The sequence below is a fragment of the Cricetulus griseus genome, chromosome 6 (genome assembly GCF_003668045.3).
Source record: "Cricetulus griseus strain 17A/GY chromosome 6, alternate assembly CriGri-PICRH-1.0, whole genome shotgun sequence".
Lineage (NCBI taxonomy): Eukaryota > Metazoa > Chordata > Mammalia > Rodentia > Cricetidae > Cricetulus > Cricetulus griseus.
The window spans coordinates 22270686-22290365 of NC_048599.1; the positions used below are offsets into that span (position 1 = coordinate 22270686).

At 44.3% G+C, this 19680-nt stretch overlaps 2 protein-coding genes across 4 annotated transcripts in view; one reads left to right on the forward strand and one right to left on the reverse strand.

Annotated features, from left to right (window-relative positions):
- The window catches only part of Rpn2 (ribophorin II), a 50026-nt gene extending 44653 nt beyond the window's left edge, over nucleotides 1-5373 (reverse strand). For all 3 annotated transcript variants that reach the window (XM_027421279.2, XM_027421278.2, XM_027421277.2), the window contains exons 1-2: nucleotides 5240-5373; nucleotides 2442-2635 (exon numbers count right to left, since the gene is read on the reverse strand). In XM_027421279.2, the coding sequence (XP_027277080.1) occupies nucleotides 2442-2635; nucleotides 5240-5252 (207 nt within the window). In that variant the 5' untranslated portion in view covers nucleotides 5253-5373. The remainder of the gene's footprint in view (nucleotides 1-2441; nucleotides 2636-5239) is intronic.
- Mroh8 (maestro heat like repeat family member 8) overlaps nucleotides 5022-19680 on the forward strand; it is an 88201-nt gene continuing 73542 nt past the window's right edge. The window contains exon 1 of the mRNA XM_027421276.2: nucleotides 5022-5380. Within this exon, the coding sequence (XP_027277077.1) occupies nucleotides 5100-5380 (281 nt within the window). The 5' untranslated portion in view covers nucleotides 5022-5099. The remainder of the gene's footprint in view (nucleotides 5381-19680) is intronic.

Below are 19680 nucleotides of genomic sequence, written 5' to 3' on the forward strand. Positions count from 1 at the left end.
TATGCTTTCTTCTACCTTCCTTCCTTGCAGCCCCCTAAACTTAATCAGATACCTGTAGTAAAATATTATTTTAAGGTGTGCGACTTTTGTTTGTGCTGCATTTGTTTAACTCTGAAGCTATGAGTCTTTGCCAGTCTAAAACACTTGATGGTCTAATAAAGAGTTGAACAGCCAATAGTTGGCAGGAGCAAGTGTAGGCGGGGCTGACAGGCAGAGTACAAATAGGAGACTTGAGGAAGAGAAGAACAAGAGAACAAGGAGAGGAGGGTGACAGGGGCCAGCCACCCAGCCAGACAGGGAGTAAAAGGAAAGTAAGATATACAGAATAAGAAAGATAAAAGCCCGGAGAGAAAAGGTAGATGGGTTAATTTAAGTTACGAAAAGCTGGCTAGTAGCAAGCCAAGCTAAGGCCAGGCACTCATTCATAACTAAAAATGAATAAGCTTCCATGTGTGATTTACTTGGGAGCTGGGTGGTGGACCCCTCAAAAAGACCAAAAAGACACCAAAAAGCCAAAAGAGTGAAAATCACACAATAGATACCCATGCCATACATAGCTCTTTCCTGCCCACTTCCTCCAGCATCAGCTCCCAGCCCCTCTTATCTCCTGAGCCCACTGTTTTGGGGCTGCCGATCATACTTTCCCATACCCCTGCTCTGCTGCCCTAGACACCAACTCTTAGGCAACATTCAAGCACTAGTAAGCCCCAGACTTTGCAGAGGCTGCTCCCTACATCATCTCATTAGCGCAATCTCTCACTCTCAATTGACAACCCATAATGCATTCATGAAGTTCAGGTTGTAATTTAAGCAAACTCATTCATTCTTGTTTCTCAACCTGCTGCTGGCTTCTCTTCCCTCAGCCCCACTTCAATTTACACCTTCAGCCCCAATCACAACAGCAGCAAAGAACATCCTTAGAGGAATGTGCTCAACCCCAAGTTCACATGGATCTCCAAATCACAACCCAGCTCAGAAGGCACTCTGAGTGCCTCACTCCTCCACAAGCCTCAAACACAAATCTGATGACTCACAAATGTTTCTGTCCTGGCAGAAACCTTTCACCCTGCATCCCAATCCTAACATCTGATATTAGTCTAACAGTCACCTTCATTTGTTATACTTTACAATCAAAACATCTCCTAGTTGCCACTGCTCCACTCCACCTCCCTCAAGCTGATGGGGCTCTATCCTCAGGAACCCTACATACTCTTGAGGAAACAGGGCAGCGGTGAAGTATCATTAGAGCACACGACAAACACAGCGTCTGTGCTAGGCATTGTCTGAACTTGCCTGAATATGAACAGAACTAAAACATCTCACTATTAAGAACAATAACTACAGCTACTGTGTGAAAGGGGCCCTTGGTGGCACAATCTGATTTCACTTTATACTAACAACAATCTAGTAGGATAGACTACATAGTTCCCCTTTCACAGAAAGAGGAGCAGAATGCAAAGTTGAGGCCAAATGACTGATGCCTGTGAGCTTACTTTCAAGCTAAAATAATTCATGTTCAAGATTCACAAGACACTGAGATGTAACGATAAATCTTTCCGCCAGCCGCCCAGGCCCTGCTGCCACGTGGGCACCCGAAATAACACACAGAGTCTTATATTAATTACAATGCTGCTGGCCAATGACTAGGATTTCTTTCTTTTTTTTTTAAAGATTTTGTTTATTCATTATGTATACAGTATTGTGCCTGCATGCCAGAAGAGGGCACCAGATCTCATTCAAGGTGGTTGTGAGCCACCATGTGGTTGCCAGGAATTGAACTCAGGACCTCTGGAAGAACAGTCAGTGCTCTTAACCTCTGAGCCATCTCTCCATCCCCCTGACTAGGATTTCTTATCTGCTATCTCTGTCTTAAGTATCAACCATAACCATTAAACTATATATTTTATAAACTTACCTTATTGAGGATGCCGGCGGCAAGCATCCTGTCTTCCTGGGCTCACATGGCGGCTCCAGAGAAGAGAGGGGGAGGAAGAGCAAGAGAGCAATTTCCTGCTTCTCCCTGCTTTATTCTAAATCACCCCACACAATGACTATCACTGATTAATGCATGTGAGTCCTTTACCTTGACTCCTTTGCAGATGTTAGCCATGCACCTAGCACTGTACAAGCACACCTTGTGGGGCTGCGGAGATGGCTCTGTGGTTAACAAGTGAACAAACCAAGTTCATGCTGTAGTGAGCAGTTTCACAGATAGTTCTGTAGTCTCAAGAAGCTCTGACTCACTTTCCTCCTTTCCCTTACAAGCACCCAACTGGTGGGACACACATTAAGTAAACAAACAACCTCAGACTGGAAGTATTGTTACATTAAATGCAGTAATGCTCACACCAGCAAGAGTCTGTTTTAAAGTATCTGAGAGGAACGTGTAAGGAGATTAAGGTTCTCCTAAAACACTGTGAGCAGAAGAAAGGCAGCTTTACCTTGACATCTGGCACTTGGGCACCAAGGCTGTTGAGTCCCACGATGGAATAGAAGGCAGACTCCAAATTTGTGAAAGGACGATCCAAAGAGGCTTTCAGTCTCTCCACATCATGCTTGGTGAGGTAGTGGGTAGGTGTCAAAGCCTGGGTGGTGGCTACGATTGTCAGGGCCAACAGGAAGACAGCGCTGGAACCTTTGACAGAAATGGCTATTAAGTACATGTCACATTACTCCTAGACACAGTCCCAATAATGAAGCACCAAGGTCTGGGAGCCCAACCGCGTGGGAATGGGTAAAGAACTTAGGTTGAGCCTCAAGAGACCGGGAATGATGACCCCATCTTCAACTACCAGGACAGTCTTTCATGGAAGCTCCAGGACAGAACAAATCCTGAACCCTTATTTTCCTGTCACCTCCTCTCTTGACCACTCCAACAACTGCCACTTTCCAGCCTATTCCTCAAGAGTCCGGTTCCTTCCCACCTGGCACTCTTTTCAGGTTTTCCTCAACTTCAACTTTGCATATTGTGCCCTTTCAGGTTTTTGCTTACTATCAAGAAGCTTTCCTTGAATTAGGCCCCAGTACAATGAAGAACCCAGCCTCTGGGCTGTATAGGAACCACAGTCAAGGTATTTAGCTATTGCCTCAACTTCCTCAAGCATAAAGCAGACAAGTGTCATCCCTGGGCTTGTTCTGAGTTAAGGGGGAAAGATGTTATAGAATCATGACTAGTCTGTAATGAGCACTTTGTACAGTATCAGCTGCTGCTCCCATTGCTTGCTTGCTACTGCAGCCAGTCAGCAAAGTCTATACTGTGCCTAAGCTGCATTTCCACAACTAAGAGTATGAGAGGACAGCTGGGCAGTGGTGGCACACGCCTTTGGTCCCAGAACTCAGGAGGCAGAGGTAGGCAGATCTCTGGTTTGAGGCCTCATTTACAAAGCGAGTTCCAGGACAGCCAGGGCTACATGGAGAATCCCTGTGTGTGTGGGGGGGGGGAGATAACACAAAAACATACCCCTCCCCTGCAAAAAAAAAAAAAAAGAATATGCAGGCTGATTTCTCTGCTAAACTATAAGCTCTTTGAATCTAGATTCTAAGAGCTGGAGGCTAAAGACTATTTTTCATGTTTATCTCAGTATTTTCAAGTCTTACAGACTGCCAGGTATGGTATGCACAGAGTACATGAAAACAGTCCCATCTGTGACTCCCCTAGGGGACATGAAGAAACTGTAGAAATGGCATCTGTCTCTTTCATTAAAAATAAAAACAAGGAAAGCTTTTGAGTAGGCTACGTCATGAATCAGTTGTCACCCAAGTTAAAAGCATTAAAAGGCAATTACAAAACTAACATCAATGGCCCTAAATCCTTTGCCTACAGCTCAAGTTGAATTTGAATTAGAATCTGGTAAAGGCATTACCTTCCAAAGAAGAAAGCTGAGGACTACAGTAGCTTACATGTGGCCAGTCTTGGTTGGACTCAAACCCAGTCAACACTACAGAGCTCACATTCTACTTAAAAAAATTAAATTAAATTGGGGCCAGAGGTGTGTACATATAGAGGTCAGAGGAAACCTTGGGAGTCGGTTCTCTCCTTCTACCATGTAGTTCTACCTGAAGCTCGAACTCAGGTCATCTTCTATGAACAGTAGTTTCATTTAAGTCTTTGTGTGTTTAGACTGTATGTGTAGAAGTAATGGCTTAGTGTAGAATTCATACCCTGGGTTTGATGCGTAGTAACCTCTAAGTCCCAAACCCCATAGTAAAATAAAGAGCTCTATAATGTTCAGTACTCATCAGTCTACAGTGAAGCTCCTGTGTGCCATGCACTTGCTTTTCTCTCAGTGCTGGGAACCAAACCCACTTCCCCAGCTCCCTAGGCCCTAACTAAAAAAGAAAAAAATTAAGGTTCATTAAGTTATCTGTCCCTGCCCTAAGACACATAACTGGGACTCAAACTTGAGACAGTTTCAATACAAATTCTGACTTGAACCACTTTGCCAACAAATCAAATAGTGAAATGGCAAGCTTTGTTCACTGTGTTCCCGAGTTACTGCCTTTCTCTGGGATTCTACTCATCGGCCAGGGGGGAATAGAAGATATACACCCAAATACCGATTTTTAAAAGGATGACACTAAGCTTCCACACTACCGTGTCCATTCAGAATCTACCCGGCATCGAATTTTGCCCTGCACTGTTAAAAAGCAAACGCAGAATACCATTTAACACAGATCTTACGAAGCAGATACCAAAAGAGCAACTGGGGTGCAGATGGGTTAAGTCCCTGGCCCCTGGTCTCACAGAGAATATGTGGCCGCTAACACAAGTCTGCACCTCTATAACACTTCATAGCCTAGGCGTTAGGCGAGGTGAGCCTCCCGTCCCTGTCAGGGAAAAAACCCTAGAGTCCAGCGACATGGTCAAAGGCTTTCACGATGCCGCGGATGGCTCGCAGACAGGACGTAGGCCGCCCGGACCACCAGAATGAATGAAGGCGGCCAGGCCCGGGTCCGCGCGGTTCGCGCTGGGCCTCGCGGGGACCCGTAGCCGCGCGTCGCACGCCTCCCCCTCCCCGCAACAATCCTCCGGGCCGCCCTCCCTTCTCTAGAGCTCGCAGCCCTCCGTCACACCCACGACCCCGAAAGCGCCCGAGCCCATGCCCCTGCCCCGTAGGGGAGGGGAGCAGCGCCTGGTCGGCGCCCGTGTGATCCGCACTAGCCTCCCGCGGGCGACGCCCCGCTCCCCAAGGCGTATCGGCCGCGGGGCCCCACTGTTGAGCCATGCGCAACGCCTCACCCGGCGGCGCCATTCCTCCGAGCAGGTCCCGGCGGAGCCCGAGCAGGCAGACTTCCGCTGTGGGAAGTGGGTCCAAGAGCGCGCCGGAGGGGACGCCAGGGACCCGCACACGTCGTCGGCCAGGATGGGCTCCCGGCAAAGGTCAGTCTCGGCGGTCCCACCGGGCAGGGCCGACCTCTGCAGCCGCCGCGTAGGGGGTCCAGTCGTGGCGTGCGAACCGCTTTCGGGGTTCCTGCTTGCGAGCCCGACGTCTCCCCCGCGCCGCGGCCCACTTGGAACCGACCGCCTCTCAACCGTCCTGCTCTGGCCGCCACCCGGACGCGATTGGACGGGGACTTGGGCTGGGCCTGAGACGGGGCCGCCTCTGATTGGCCAGTGCCAGCGACTGGCCGGACGCCCTGTCCATCACGGGTCTCTCCCGCAGCCCGGCCAATTTTAAAGCCGAGGCAAGGGAGGAGAGTCGGCTGTAGTGACGTGTTTTTAACCCCTCTCGGAAGTTATGGTCGAAGGGTTACTTAGATTGTTAGTAACCGACTTATGCGTCATTTTTTTTAACCAGGTTTAAAATCAGTGAGCTATAAGTAACTCTGAAGGGCGTTTTTATAGATATTTTATACTTCGAGAATTTCATACAATGTATTTTGATCATAGTTATTCCCTTCCCCAACCCCCTATCCACTCAACTTCATGCTCCATTTCTCTCTTTCAAAAAACAACAACAACAACAACAACAACAAAAACAAACAAACAAAAAAAAAAAACAGGCCGGACATTGGTGGTGCACGCCTTTAATCCCAGCAGTTGGGAGGCAAGACGGGGTCTCTGTGAGTTCGATGCCAGCCTGGTCTACAGAGCGAGTTCTCCAGGACAGCTCCAAAGCTACACAGAGAAACCCTCTGGAAAAAACAAAAACAAACAAAAATAAATAAATAAACAAACTAAGCATGGAGTATCACTCCATTGAAAAAACTGGACTTTCCTTCCCCCGAAAGTTATCAATTATGAATAGCTTTTGTGTCCACTTCCCCTTCTCTGTACCGGGGTTTTGCAGGTCTTGTACACAGTCTCACAATCTCTGTGGATTCATATTGCAGCTTCCCTGCTGTGTTTGGAGACTGCTGCTCCCTTGAAGCCATCCATCACCTCTGCTTTTACAATCCTTCTGTCCCCTCTTCCACATAGTTCCCTGAGCTTTAGATGAGGAGTATGATATACACATCCCATTTAGGGCTGAGATTTCCAAAGTTCTCTGCATGGTGATCGGTTGTGGGTTAATTGCCATCTACTCCAAGAAGAGGCTTCTCCTGTGAGGACTGAAGGATGCCCTGATCTGCAAATTAACACACTCAAAATGGAAGGCCAAACTAGTAGGTGGTTCCAATTACTGAGCATTTACAAGACAGTTTGAAAGCGTGCTAAGCCTTCTACACACATCATTTCATTTCCTCCTTGTCATTATTCTATGAAGTGTGAAGAGATACTTTTAGCACTTTTAAAAGAAGGAAATACTTCAGCCTGGGGAATTCTGAATACAGTCTGCTTTTAGCTATTGTGAACATGGAGAGTGTCAGAGAATAGGAATGTTTTTTGTCTTTAGTATTGCCCCAAATATTATTCAGCTATGTTAGAGAGGGTTAATTCTGTGCCTAGTAAGTACCACGCCTCCATGTAGTAGCCAACAATGCAGTTATTTCACTTTGAACTTTAAATTAAGGAAAATTTAAGCTTCAGCTCCTCAGTTGTAATACTGTTTCAAATGCTCACTAGCTCAACCAGGGCAATTTGACAGATATTTTCATTATGCCAAAAAGTGATATTGGGTAGTGCTTGTAAGGCCTATGCTCACTTACAGGGCCAAGGCCACTGGATATGGCTAGCAAGGAATTAAACCAGGGTTGGGTTGGAGGGGCCCCAGCAAGACTGAGGCTGAGACAATCTTATTGAGAGCAATCGGACTTTTTATATCTTTATCAGAAACAGAATATAATGGTGATTGCCAGGATCAATACTGTAGTAGACACCAGGATACAATGGCATTTGCAAGCTGTATTGGACACACAAATGATTAATGTCTAAGACCAAATGTCCCATCAAGCTTCCATACTTCCTTGACTTCTAAGGAAACATACAAAGAAAACACAAACTTTCCTGAGTGTTTCACTGCCTGAAGGAGTTCCTCAATTTCTCAGGGACCGAAGGCACATGATGCCCTACGAGCTACAGAATCTAACCTGAAAAAACTATGACACATGCCTCGAAAGACAGCTAGGCCCGGCCAACTCCATGGTTCCCTGTAAGTGCCCAACTAGAATACGCTTAAAGAACTCTACCCATTCAGTAATAAGACAGGCCAGTGATGTGTTAAAGAAAGAGCTCTGTTAAGTTTTCAAGAATTTTGCAAATTGGTTAAATATTTAGCCATTTAAAACATTTAATTGCTACAGCTATAAAGTGAAAGAAAACATGCTAAAAATAAAACTTGAGTCCTGATTTTATCACATTTACCATTGTCTGAACATATGATTGCCTAGATACATGTAATTCCCCACCAGTAGAATGTGATAAGATAGTGTATATACTATTGCACAGTTTATATCCAAGGGAAACATTTGTAGCTTGATTTTGGCCATGATTTTGGAGTATTTACACCATAAAATTGGCATATGTGGCAAAGCAGAACTTGATTTGTTGATTTGTTGATTATCTTAACCTAATGATGGAGAAAAAGCTAATAGAGATTAAATTTTAAAATGTGTCACATCTAGTATAGTGGCACACACCTGTGATCTCAGCACTTGGGAAACAGAGGCAGGAGGATATGAAGTACAAGGTCACCCTTAGCCACATAATGAGTTGGCTGCTAGCCATGGCTACCACACATGCAAAGTGTTATGTCCGTACATTGTCAATAGTTTTTGTTGTTGCAGTTGTCTGAACTTATTGCTGTAAATGAAAGGAGCCATCAGTGGTCATTTAAGGATTACACTTAGGTCTGGGCTCAGTGGTAGAGCACTTGCCTAATAGGCATAGTATCCTGGGTTAGATCATTAGCACTGAAAAAGAAAATGCACAAACAAGTTCAGGGTCTGAGTCCAACCACGGAAGGCTGAGCTCAGTCCAAGGAAGGGTAAGTGCATTGCTCACCCATTCCCCAGCTTCCAGGATCCTGGAGACAATCAGATGCAGCAGGGAGTCTAGTCAAGCAGGAACTCGTTTATTAACCTACAGCAAGCATCTTTTAAAGGAAAAAACTGCAGAGCGGGGAACATAGCCACCTAATGGTTTTAAAGGTCAGCCTATCACATGCCGAGGCACCCTATACTTTACCTAGTGAACACAAGCTGTTCATGCAGTGACCTCATCTGGTTCGATCTAGGCAACCAATCATCTTTTTTGTAAACTCAGGACTCACCCATCTGACTTCCTCTCAGCGCCATCTTTGACTGGCTCGTGTGCCCTACAGATTCCCCCTTTTTGTTTTAGACCATGGCCTACCTCATTTCAAAGTACGGGCCTCTTGGCACCTCCACAGAGGTTCATCTCTTATAGCATGTTTTGTCAAGGTTCACTCAAAAGGGAGATATCCTCGGGGCTGATCCTATCACTATGGACTCGAGGGGTCATCAGTTGGGTCTCTTGAGTCTTTGTTCTGATTAGTGTGACTAGCCTATTGAAAAGGAAAGGACCAAAGACATAGATTAAGATTATTACTATAAAGGAACCCAACAGGGTGGAGATTGCCTTATCCAGGAGTCCATTCCCATTTTCTCACACCTCTGTTGTACACAGTAGAAGGCGTCCACTCCACCACATTTGGATATGTCCTTTGCTGTTTGATTGCTCCCCGGGCATATGTAAAAGTCAGTGTCCCTTAAGGCTGCCCTATTGGGAACATGTAAGCAGCCTGGGGATTTGGGGTCCAATACATAGGGCAGGTGGCACCCCACAACTCTCCACATTCAGACCATACTTGATGAAGAGAGGTCCAGTCTCCCACTTCACAAGATTCTTGGGCCAGGTAAATTAGTGTCTCCCAACCCTCTAAAAGGGCCTTAAGAGCCACCTTGAGGGGGGATATGGGGTTATTATCTAACCGGATGTGTGCTTGTGTGATATGGTGAAGTAAGTTAACCACATAGAGACTGTCTGAAAAAAATTGCAGGGCTCAAGAGATGTCCTGTGATGCCAGTGTCACAGCCAGTATTTCCTTATATTGGGCAGAACCTTGGCAGGGTTGAAATCTTTGGTGGCTTGGTGCTGCGTGGTGACCCCTAAAGGCAACATAGGCAGAGCCTGCTCAGCCCCCATCAGTGAAGATGCAAATGGCTTCCGGGATGGATCTGATGGAAACAAGGAAGGCATCTTAAGGGGGAGTCTGTGTAAAAGAGGAGCCCATTTGGGCAGCCCATAGTGGCAATCAATATTCCCCATAAATCCTGCAAGGTGGGCATTAGCTGGAGCAAGCCATTCAACATCCACCACCCAGAAGGGGAAGACAATGTTATGAGGGTCTAGCCCATAGTGTCGCTGGGCTTGGGTCCTGCCCTTTATGATAGTGTTTTTGAGCTGATCTACCTTAGAGTAGACCCAGGGTATTCCTCCCAAAGACATATGCATCCATTCCAATGGCTCCCCCTCCTGGGTTAGAACTACTGTAATCAGGGAGGCTCCAGCAAATAGCCAGAGGGACAAGGGCCTAGTCACCAAATACCTCCTTCGAGAGCATTTGTCCAAGGCCTTCTGAAAGACAAGGAGCACCTCAGTGGTGTTCTTTTGTCATGGTTATATTATCATGAGGCAACTTGTCCTTTAGCAGGGTGTATAGGGGTACCAGGTCTTCTGTAGGGATTGACACCCAGGGTCTCAGCAATTAATCTCTCCTAGTAAGCGTGGAGCTGGTCAGGGTCACAGATTCTGGCACCTCCAGAACAGGTTTAAGCCGGCTAGCCTGTGTCAGCGTGAGGGTGACCCAAGTACTTTAAATGTGGGCACCTTTTGGACCTTTTCTGGGGCCACAGTAAAGCCCCCCTTTTTAAGTCATTAAGTGCACCTGTGTCACAAAGCCCTCCAGATATGCTTGATCCTGATGTCCCAAAATGAAATCATCCACATAAGCATGTATTATTGAATCTTTGACTTTAGCATAGGCCTTAAGAGAGTAGTAAGATACTGTTAACAGAAAGCAGGCTATTAGCCATTCCCTGCGGTAGCACTACCTATTCAAAACATTGGTCAGTTTGGAACAGAGAAGGCAAATTTATCACAGTCCCCTGGATGTAGCGGTATAGAAAAGAAGCAATCCATAATATCAGTTACCATACATGTATATTCTGTAGCAATAGCAGGGGTTCAGGGCATGTCCCTTAAGGGGTGCCCACTAGTTCCATCCTCTCATTTATCTTGTGCAAATCTTGGAGCATCGCCAAGCCCTAGACACCTTGAATTATAAATACTGAGGTGTTCCATGGGCTCATAGAAGGGCAAATATGCCCCAGCTTTGATTGTTCATCCACTAGCTGGTGCAATGCTAGCAGCTTAGGTTTAGTCAGCAGCCACTGTTCCCGGCAGCACCGTGTGTGTGTGTGTGTGTGTGTGTGTGTGTGTGTGTGTGCAGTGGTCCTTATGATTGGGAGTGCAATGCTAGCAGCTTAGGTTTAGTCAGCAGCCACTGTTCCCAGCAGCACTGTGTGTGTGTGTGTGTGTGTGTGTGTGTGTGTGTGTGTGTGTGTGTGCAGTGGTCCTTATGATTGGGAGTACCCCGAACAGACCTCTCAGGTCCCCCCTGTAGCTGTGGAGGTTGAAAAATTCCTTCTCTGTGACCCCCTTTAGGTCCTTTCCCACCCTTTGTGCCTCTTCCTCTTCCTCATAAAAAGCCGATGATCTGTGGTCACAACAGCATCCATTTGGCCTAGCATGTCCTGTCCCGGCAAATTGGCAGTAAGGCCTTTGACCACTAAGGGGCGTATCTTTCCTTGGTCCCCATCTAGAATGGTCCAGTGCATTAAGGTCACTGTTTCCCTTGATTGGGAGTTACCTCTCACCCCCAAAACCAAGGGCCCAGGTGCAAGCTCCCAGGTGGAAGGTACTTCCTCCTCCCGGAGAACTGTCCTGTCTGCCCCTGTGTCTATCAAGCAGTGAAACTTCTTACCACCTATAGAAATGGTCATTTTTGGATGAAATCCTTCAATCAAGGGGATAGTCAGTAGGCTTGTGTTGTCGGGGTATGAGACCTTCCAAATTACCTTTAGAGAGGCTCCCCTCCAGGTCAAATTTTGATCTATAGTCCCTCTTCCAATGGTATCCCTTCCTGCACAGAGGGCATGGGGGAGAGGGGGGGCTTAGCCCCTCCTGGCCCATTAGATGAAGGGTGTTGAGGACTGTCTCTTTTATTTTTTTAAAAGATTTTATTTTTCATGTATACAACATTCTGCTTCCATGTATATCTGCACACCAGAAGAGGGCACCAGATCTCATAAGGGATGGTTGTGAGCCACCATGTGGTTGCTGGGAATTGAACCCAGGACCTCTGGAAGAGCAGTCGGTGCTCTTAACCTCTGAGCCATCTCTCCAGCCTGACTGTCTCTTTTAAAATGTCCCTCCTGCCCACATCTAAAATATGTTCCATTTCCCAGAGGCCTCGAGGACCCTTGACCCTGGGTTGCCAAGACCTGGGTCATGGCCTCCATCATGGTGGTCATCTGTGCCCAAAAGGCCAGGGCCCGAGACTGGGATTGGTGTTGCTGGGTATCTACATTTTGGGAGGCTATCGAGCATCTGCTCAGGGAACTGTCTTTTAATCCCAAGCAGACCATTCTATGGTCCCCATTCATCCCTTCCCATACCAGCAGTTTGATAAATTGTTCTCTGAGGTCTCTGGGAGGCAGCTTGCACTGACTACTCAGTTGGACCTGGTCTATAAACTCTGGCAAAGGCTCACTAGGCTTCTGCCTCACCCCAGCTATGGGGGACTCAGTAGGTCCATCATCCAGTTTAGCCCAGGCTTTCAACCCAGTCTGCCTCACCTGATCCTGATACAACCCAGGGACCCCTGTTTGCTGGACCCCAGTGGAGTAACCATCTCCAGTTCCTGACAGCATAGCATAGATAATAGGGATTTCTATTTTCCTCAGCTCACACCCTACATTCCTGCTTATAAAAGGCACACCATTTGATAAACTGAGAACTAGGGAGGACTGCCTTAGCCACATCCAGTCAGTCCTTAGGGATGAACCGATGATAGGCGATATCCTGTGACAGGGTCTGTGCCCAAGGGGAATCAGGGCCATCTTCCACCATGGCCTTGTGGAGCTCTTTAAGATCCTTCACCTCCCAAGGATACCAGTCTAGAGGCCTGCCAGGCCTACAGGCCAAATTTACCAGGTAGGCTTCAGGGACCCTAGTTGCATCCTCCCATCCCTCCTTGATTGGGTAGGCCTCTGCATAAACCAACCCGTAGGTCTCTACCTGCTGTTATCCAGTTGATCATAGTGGTCCAGGTCCCTCAGATTTTCCCTGAGGGTGGTATAGGGGGACCCAACCACCTCTCTCCTGGGAGCATAGGCAGGGGTCTGGAGTTATCTGGGGTGGATGGTTCTGCCCATTCCTCCTCCATCTCATCCTTGGAGAACCTCTTGGGTCCTTCCCCTTCTCCCTTCTTACTGAAAATAGTTACCCATACCAACGGTCTCACTTACCCTGAGAGACCACTTGGCCTTGGCTAAGATTTAGGTCCTTTGTGCCCCAAGCTCAGGCACCAGATGCAGGGTCTTAGCCCAACCACAGAAGGCTGAGCTGGATTCGAGGAAGGGTAAGTGTGCTGCTCACCCATTCCCCAGCCTCCTAGAATCCCAGAGACATTCAGATGAAGCTGGGAATCTAGTCAAGCAGGAACTCATTTATTGTCCCACAGCAAGCATCTTTTAAAGGAAAACAAAACAAAACAAAACACAGAGCGGGAAAACAGCCAGCCAGTGGTTTTAAAGGTCAGCCTATCACGTGCCTAGGTGTCCTATATTTTACCTAGTGAACATGAGCTGTTCATGCTCATGTGCCCTACAACAAGAAAAAAAAAATCAGACTACATTTGGAGAATCTGTTATTAAAACATATACCAACAGCTGGGTATGGTAGCTCATGCCTTTAGTCTCAGCACTTGGGAGGCAGAAGTAGGAGGACCTCAGTGAATTTGTGGTCAGCCTGGTCTATGTCGTGAGTTCCAGGACAGCCAGTGATAGTCTGTCTCAGAAAACAAACAAACAAAAACTATATACCATCAACCAACTGCAAAGGGCCTGGTAAAAAACATGGAAAATACAATTTTAATAGATTCCTAATCAAATAAAATGTACAAATAGTAAATAAACACATGAGAACATGATGAACATTATTACATACTAAAACATGGACAGATAGTGCTAAATGTCCACTAACACAGTTAACAAAGTCCAATAGTATCAAAAGTTGATAAGGATTTGAAGCAGATATAGTCAGGTATAATAGTCAAAACATAATTAGATTAGTTAGGTTTTCTAGATATACAAAGATATATTTGAGATAGATGGGTATTCTTCAAACCTTTCAAAGACCTACAGAATATATGGCATTTAAATGGTTTAGGGTTTTTCTTGGCAGTGAGACACAACTCTTCCTGGCACATCAATTACGCCAGAAAGGAGGATGTACATCAAAGAAACTCATTATGGAGTTTGCCTTCAATATGGCAAGATTAGCCATTTGGGCAAGAAACTGCTCTTGCCTGGACTGTTTGTTGCTGTATAAACTGGACATGCAGGACCCACAACAACATGACTGCTGAACTTACAAAACAAGATGAACGGTCCTGAAAGGTTCCTGCTGAAATGGAGAAGTGTGTCAGACACACTGTGGCCTATGGGCTGAAGATAGATGCCCCAACATTACGGAACTTTGGGTGACTGTCCAGGTAGCAAGATGTCTCTGTCAATTCTAGAGTTTATGTATTATCCTTCTGTGGTCTTTGATGGAGTTGAAGACAGATAGTTATGGTTATAGTTTTCTTTGGTTATTATAAAAGATAAATTACCCTTCTTTTTATTTAGACAGAAAAGAGGAGATGATGGGGGAAGTAATTCTGTGTATGTGTTTGTCTTATTGGATGATAAAGTACTGTTTGGCCAATGAGGCAGCAAGTTAGGCGGGATTAGGGGTCAAGGAGCATTCTGGGAAATGTAGTAAAGAAGTCTTGCAATCCAGGCAGGAAGTGACATAGCAGGCAGACTCATATATAAGCAAGGACAAGAAGGAAGACAATTTCTCTCTTCCTCCTGCTCTTTGCTCTGGAGTCACCATGTGAACCCGGGAAGACAGGGCGCTTCTGCTGGCATCCGGTAAGATAAGTCTTATAAAATATATAGATTTATGATAACTAAGACTGAGCTAACAGATGAGAAATCCTATTCATTGGCCAAGCAGCATTGTACCTAATATAAGTCTCTCTGTGTTACCTGGGACCATAACGTGGTGGCAGGTGGAACTTGGGCAGCCTTGCAGAAAGTGCCCCCCTGGCAGCAGGGCTCAGGTGGCTTTGAAGTAAAGGCTTATTGTTACAAACATCTCCCTCCTGAAGACGCCAACTTGGATGCCAAGATTCTGGGGTGATAATGGTGATGTCTGCACCTGTGTCCAATGATACTTTGAGTATATCATTATTTATTTGTACTTTTTTTTTCTTTTTTTTCTTTTTGTATTTTGATACAGGGTTTCTCTGTGGCTTTGGAAGCTGTCCTGGAACTAGCTCTTGTAGACCAGGCTGGTCTCAAACTCACAGAGATCCACCTGCCGCTGCCTCTCGAGTGCTGGGATTAAAGGTGTGCGCCATCAACGCCCAGCTATTTATTTGTACTCTTAGTTTTGGTCTTTGCTCATTTATAGAAGTCTGACAAGATATATGTTTTCTGTTTCCTCCTTGAATTTTTGATTCATCCTCCAAAGCTATTCTGTCATCCAGAGCAGTATGATTTTTTACAGTAGGCACTGGATTTCCTAATTGTTCTGAGGAGGATTGCCCCCCACAGTGACTGGGAACAACTGGACCAATTTTGACATGGGGGACTTTGAGAGGCCACCGCTTGGTGTTTCCTGATGGCAAAGGGTTGCCTTGTTTGTCGTTTACTGATCGACATTTATTGGACCAGTGCTGGCCTTTGCTACATCTTGCACATAATCCAGAAGGTTGGGGCCTCCTATTTGGGTTATTTCCAAAAGAAGCATTATTTCTAGTAATGCCTTGTCTACAATTTCTTCTCAGAATTATGGCCTATTCTACCATAATTAAAACATTTGATATTTTCATGTCTCCTCATACCTTTGGAAACTGCTTCTCCTACCCAAGCCTCAGAGTTATAACCAAAAGACTCAACATTGGCTGTTTGCAGCAACCATTTATCCACTGTTGCTGATCTGATCTTTAAGGGCCCAAGCACCATTTTGCATTCTAAATTAGCATTTTCAAATCTAGAGATTCAATGAGAACTCATCTGGATTCTCGATTTGCTACCCGTTTGTACATCTTTTGTCTCTTTGCAAAAAGTCACTAAAGTGTTCTTTTGGGCCATATATAAACTTAGTATATGACTCAATTCTTTTCCCTGGTTCTTGAATCTTGTCCCAAGCATTTAAAACTGCTGTACAGCACAGGGACAAGATGTGCTCATTGTACGTAGCTTGAGTATCTGCATCAGCATAACAGCCCTCACCAAGTTTGATCTTGGGAAGCCTCATAACCTTTGATTTTGCATTGATGTTCAAGAACCTTGGCCTCTTTTCTCCAAAATGACTTCCACTGCAGCTGTGGGCCAAGTTCTAGGACAGCTGAGACTAATTGAAGCCAATCATTTGGAGTTATTCTATTTCTTGTAGCCCAAGCCTTTACTAAATGCCTCACCTATGGTGAATGTATGCCATAATAAACTACTTCTTCCTTAATAATTTTTAAATCTTTATAAGTATAGGCTCCCATTTGCATTCTGTATATCTTTCTAGATGTTTGCAATTTTCTGACTTTTGAGTAATAGTAACAGGATAGACCATAGCAGGTGATGATGATCATATGACCCTTGGTAAGTCATCTCTGACTCTATGTTAAATCTTTTTTTATTCTCTTTAGTTTGTACCTTAACTTCTAATGTATCAGTTTTAAGAAGGTCTTCTATGACCTGTAATCTATGCACCATTATTTTTTTTAATGTTTGAACTTCCTGAACTGTAAAAACTTACAGTGATTTTATTAAATCTGTCAGTTTCTTGTTCTCTTTATTTACATATGATTCCAGAGGTTTAATATTCTCATCCTTAGAGAATTTTTTGTATGGCATGCAGATTGCCTTTCAAAAACAATGGTATATCTGCAAGCTTGTCATTACTCTTAGACAAGGAATGAATTTTTTTTCTGTTAAGACTTCATTCCCATGTTCCATTTTGTGACTTTTGTTTGTCAATTTACAATTGTCATTTTTAATTGCATGAATCTTTTTTGCTAAGATCTCATTACAAGTTTGTAAAGACTATCATTTCTATAAGTTCCTCATTCTTAGCTCTGTTATCCAACTATTTCTTTAAGGATATGATATGGATTACCAAGCTAATAGCAATTATGACTAAGAGTGTATACATCCCAGTTGGTTATATATCTCTTTTAAAATTCTATTCATAGTGGTAGCATCAAGATGTTTAAATTCCTGGATAATAATATTATCTGCCATTGTTGTATCGGTAGTTAATAAATTGTAAAAAAATAATTTAATTATTTAGTAGCTTAAAATGCAAAAATATCCAGTAATTTGCCTCAAATTGTCTTTGCCGCTTGTGGTCTTAACCTAAAATTGCAATGATGATGTTTGGCCAGCAGGTGTCATAGGTTTACCGTCAAAGCAAGCCCAAGGACACTGAAGCTCCTGTCTGACTTGTTCCAATGTTGTCCAACCTTTGGATTCTAAGCAAAACCCTGCCCCAGCCTTAGTTTTGGTTAGTTTTCCTTTTTGCCAGGTTGAATTGCCATATTGTTGTATGAACTATTGCCTCTCCTAATCAAGAGGTCTCTATGTTTGAATCAAATCTTTACCAATTTTGATGGTATCCATAGATTTCTTCTCCTGTAGGAACAAAAGCAAAATCTTTTCTCCAATATAACACATACTCTGGTGCCCATTCCGAGGTCAACACATCTTTAAAGTATACAGTCTGATTTGATTTAGTTCAGTGGTTGTCCCCTTTTCATTAGCATTTAAAAATTTTAAAGTAAATAAAGTATTGTGCAATCTATCTCTAAGGGTCCTTATTACTCCTTTCTGTTTATTAAGCATTTCTTTTAAAATGCAATTAAATCTTTCTATAGCTACTTGTCCTGTAAGTTTGTGTGATATACCTGTAATATGCTTTATGTTGTAACATGTAAAAAACTGTTTAATTTTACTAGAGACATGCTGGAGTATTGTCTTAATTTGTACACTTATTCCCATAATGGCTATAACCTTTAATAAGTTTGTGATTACAGAATCAGCCTTTTCAGAACTCACTTTGTAGACCAGCCTGGCCTTGAACTCACTGAGATCTGCCTGCCTCTGCCTGTAACATGAATAATTTTTACTCAGAGACAGATATTGGGGTTCAAGTTAAAGATCAGAAAAGCAAAGCAGCCAAGTCACCAGAGAGCTCTCATGTCTACCAAAGCTGGGGAAGGGATCTTGTCCTCAATGTGGCTGAATAGTAATTGCCCAAGACTGACTGCCTGCTCCTGTCTTATATACTTCTCTAATTGCCCAAGACTGCCTGCCTGCTCCTGTCTTATATACTTATCTAATGCTGGGATTAAAGGTATGAACTCTGTTACTCTTTTAGACTGATTCACTTTCATGTAGCCCTGGGTGGCCTTGAACTCACAGAGATCTATCTGCCTGTCTCCCGAGTCCTGGGATAAAGGTGTGTGCCACCACTGCCCAGCATCTATGCTTAGGCTAACTTTGTATTCTCATTCATCTCCAGGCAAGCTTTATTAGATTGTAAACAATATATCACCACATCTGCCTCCCAAGTGCTAGAATTAAAGGCATGTGCCACCACTGCCCAGCTGTGCATTAGCGTTTTCAGAAGTCTAAGATTTAATTAATATTTGTCCAACTTGTAGATCTGATATCATTCTATTTACAACTGAAGTCAATATTTGTAAAAAATCAGTGAAGGCTTCTTTTGGGCCTTGTATAATTTTAGTAAATGACTCAGACCTCTTTCCAGCTTCTTCAACTCTGTCCCAGCTTTCAAAGCTGCTATACAGCATAGAGCCAAGGTTTGTTCATCATATATAGACTGACTTTGCAAAGCAGCATAATCACCTTCTCTGAGAAATTGATCTTGGGAAATTTCTTTTTTTTTTTTTCTTTTTCTTTTTTTTCCGAGACAGGGTTTCTCTGTAGCTTTGGAGGCTGTCCTGGAACTCAGTCTGTAGACCAGGCTGGGCTAGAATTCACAGAGATCCACCTGCCTCTGCCTCTGCCTCTGCCTCCTGAGTGCTGGGATTAAAGGCATGAGCCACCAACGCCTGACAATCTTGGGAAATTTCAATACCTCTAGCCCTACTGCAGTGTTCGATGACCCCAGAATTGTCTTTCTACCATGTTTTCCATTGTAACTGAGGACCAGCTTCCAATACTACTGTAACCAAATATTTCTGGTCTTGTGGAATAATTCTGTTCCTAGTTGCCCATGAATTTAGCATCTACCTCACAAAAGGTGAATGCATGCCATATGAATCTATTACTATCTATTTCTTCCTTAAATCTTCTCAAATCTAACATTTTCACAGGATTCCAGTCAGCTATTCCATAGCCTTGGGGATACCTGTCATTTGTTGGTTGTTCCTGTATAGTAACTGGATAGATTAAAGTTGTTTTTGATAACCTTGGGCCTCTTCAATTTCATAATGTATTGGTGAGGTATGTTCTGCTCTAAATTCTTCTGTGTCTGAATATTTTTATTATTAGTAACTTTTCCCAAGGCTTATATCTTTTTTTTTTAAAAAAAGATTTATTTATTTATTTATTTACTATGTATACAGTGTTCTGTCTGCATGTATGCCTGCAGGCCAGAGAGGGCACCAGATCTCATTCCAGATGGTTGTGAGCCATCATGTGGTTGCTGGGAATTGAACTGAGGACCTCTGGAAGAACAGTCAGTGCTCCCAACCTGTGAGCCATCTCTCCAGCCCCAGTAGTAACCTTCTCTAAGGCTTGTATCTTATGAATAGTATATTTTTCTACATTTTTTTTTCGAGACAGGTTTTTCTGTGTAGCTTTGGAGCCTATCCTGGCACTCGCTCTGGAGACCAGGCTGGCCTCAAACTCACAGAGATTGCCTGCCTCTGCCTCCTGAGTGCTGGGATTAAAGGCGGGAGCCACCAACGCCCAGCTATT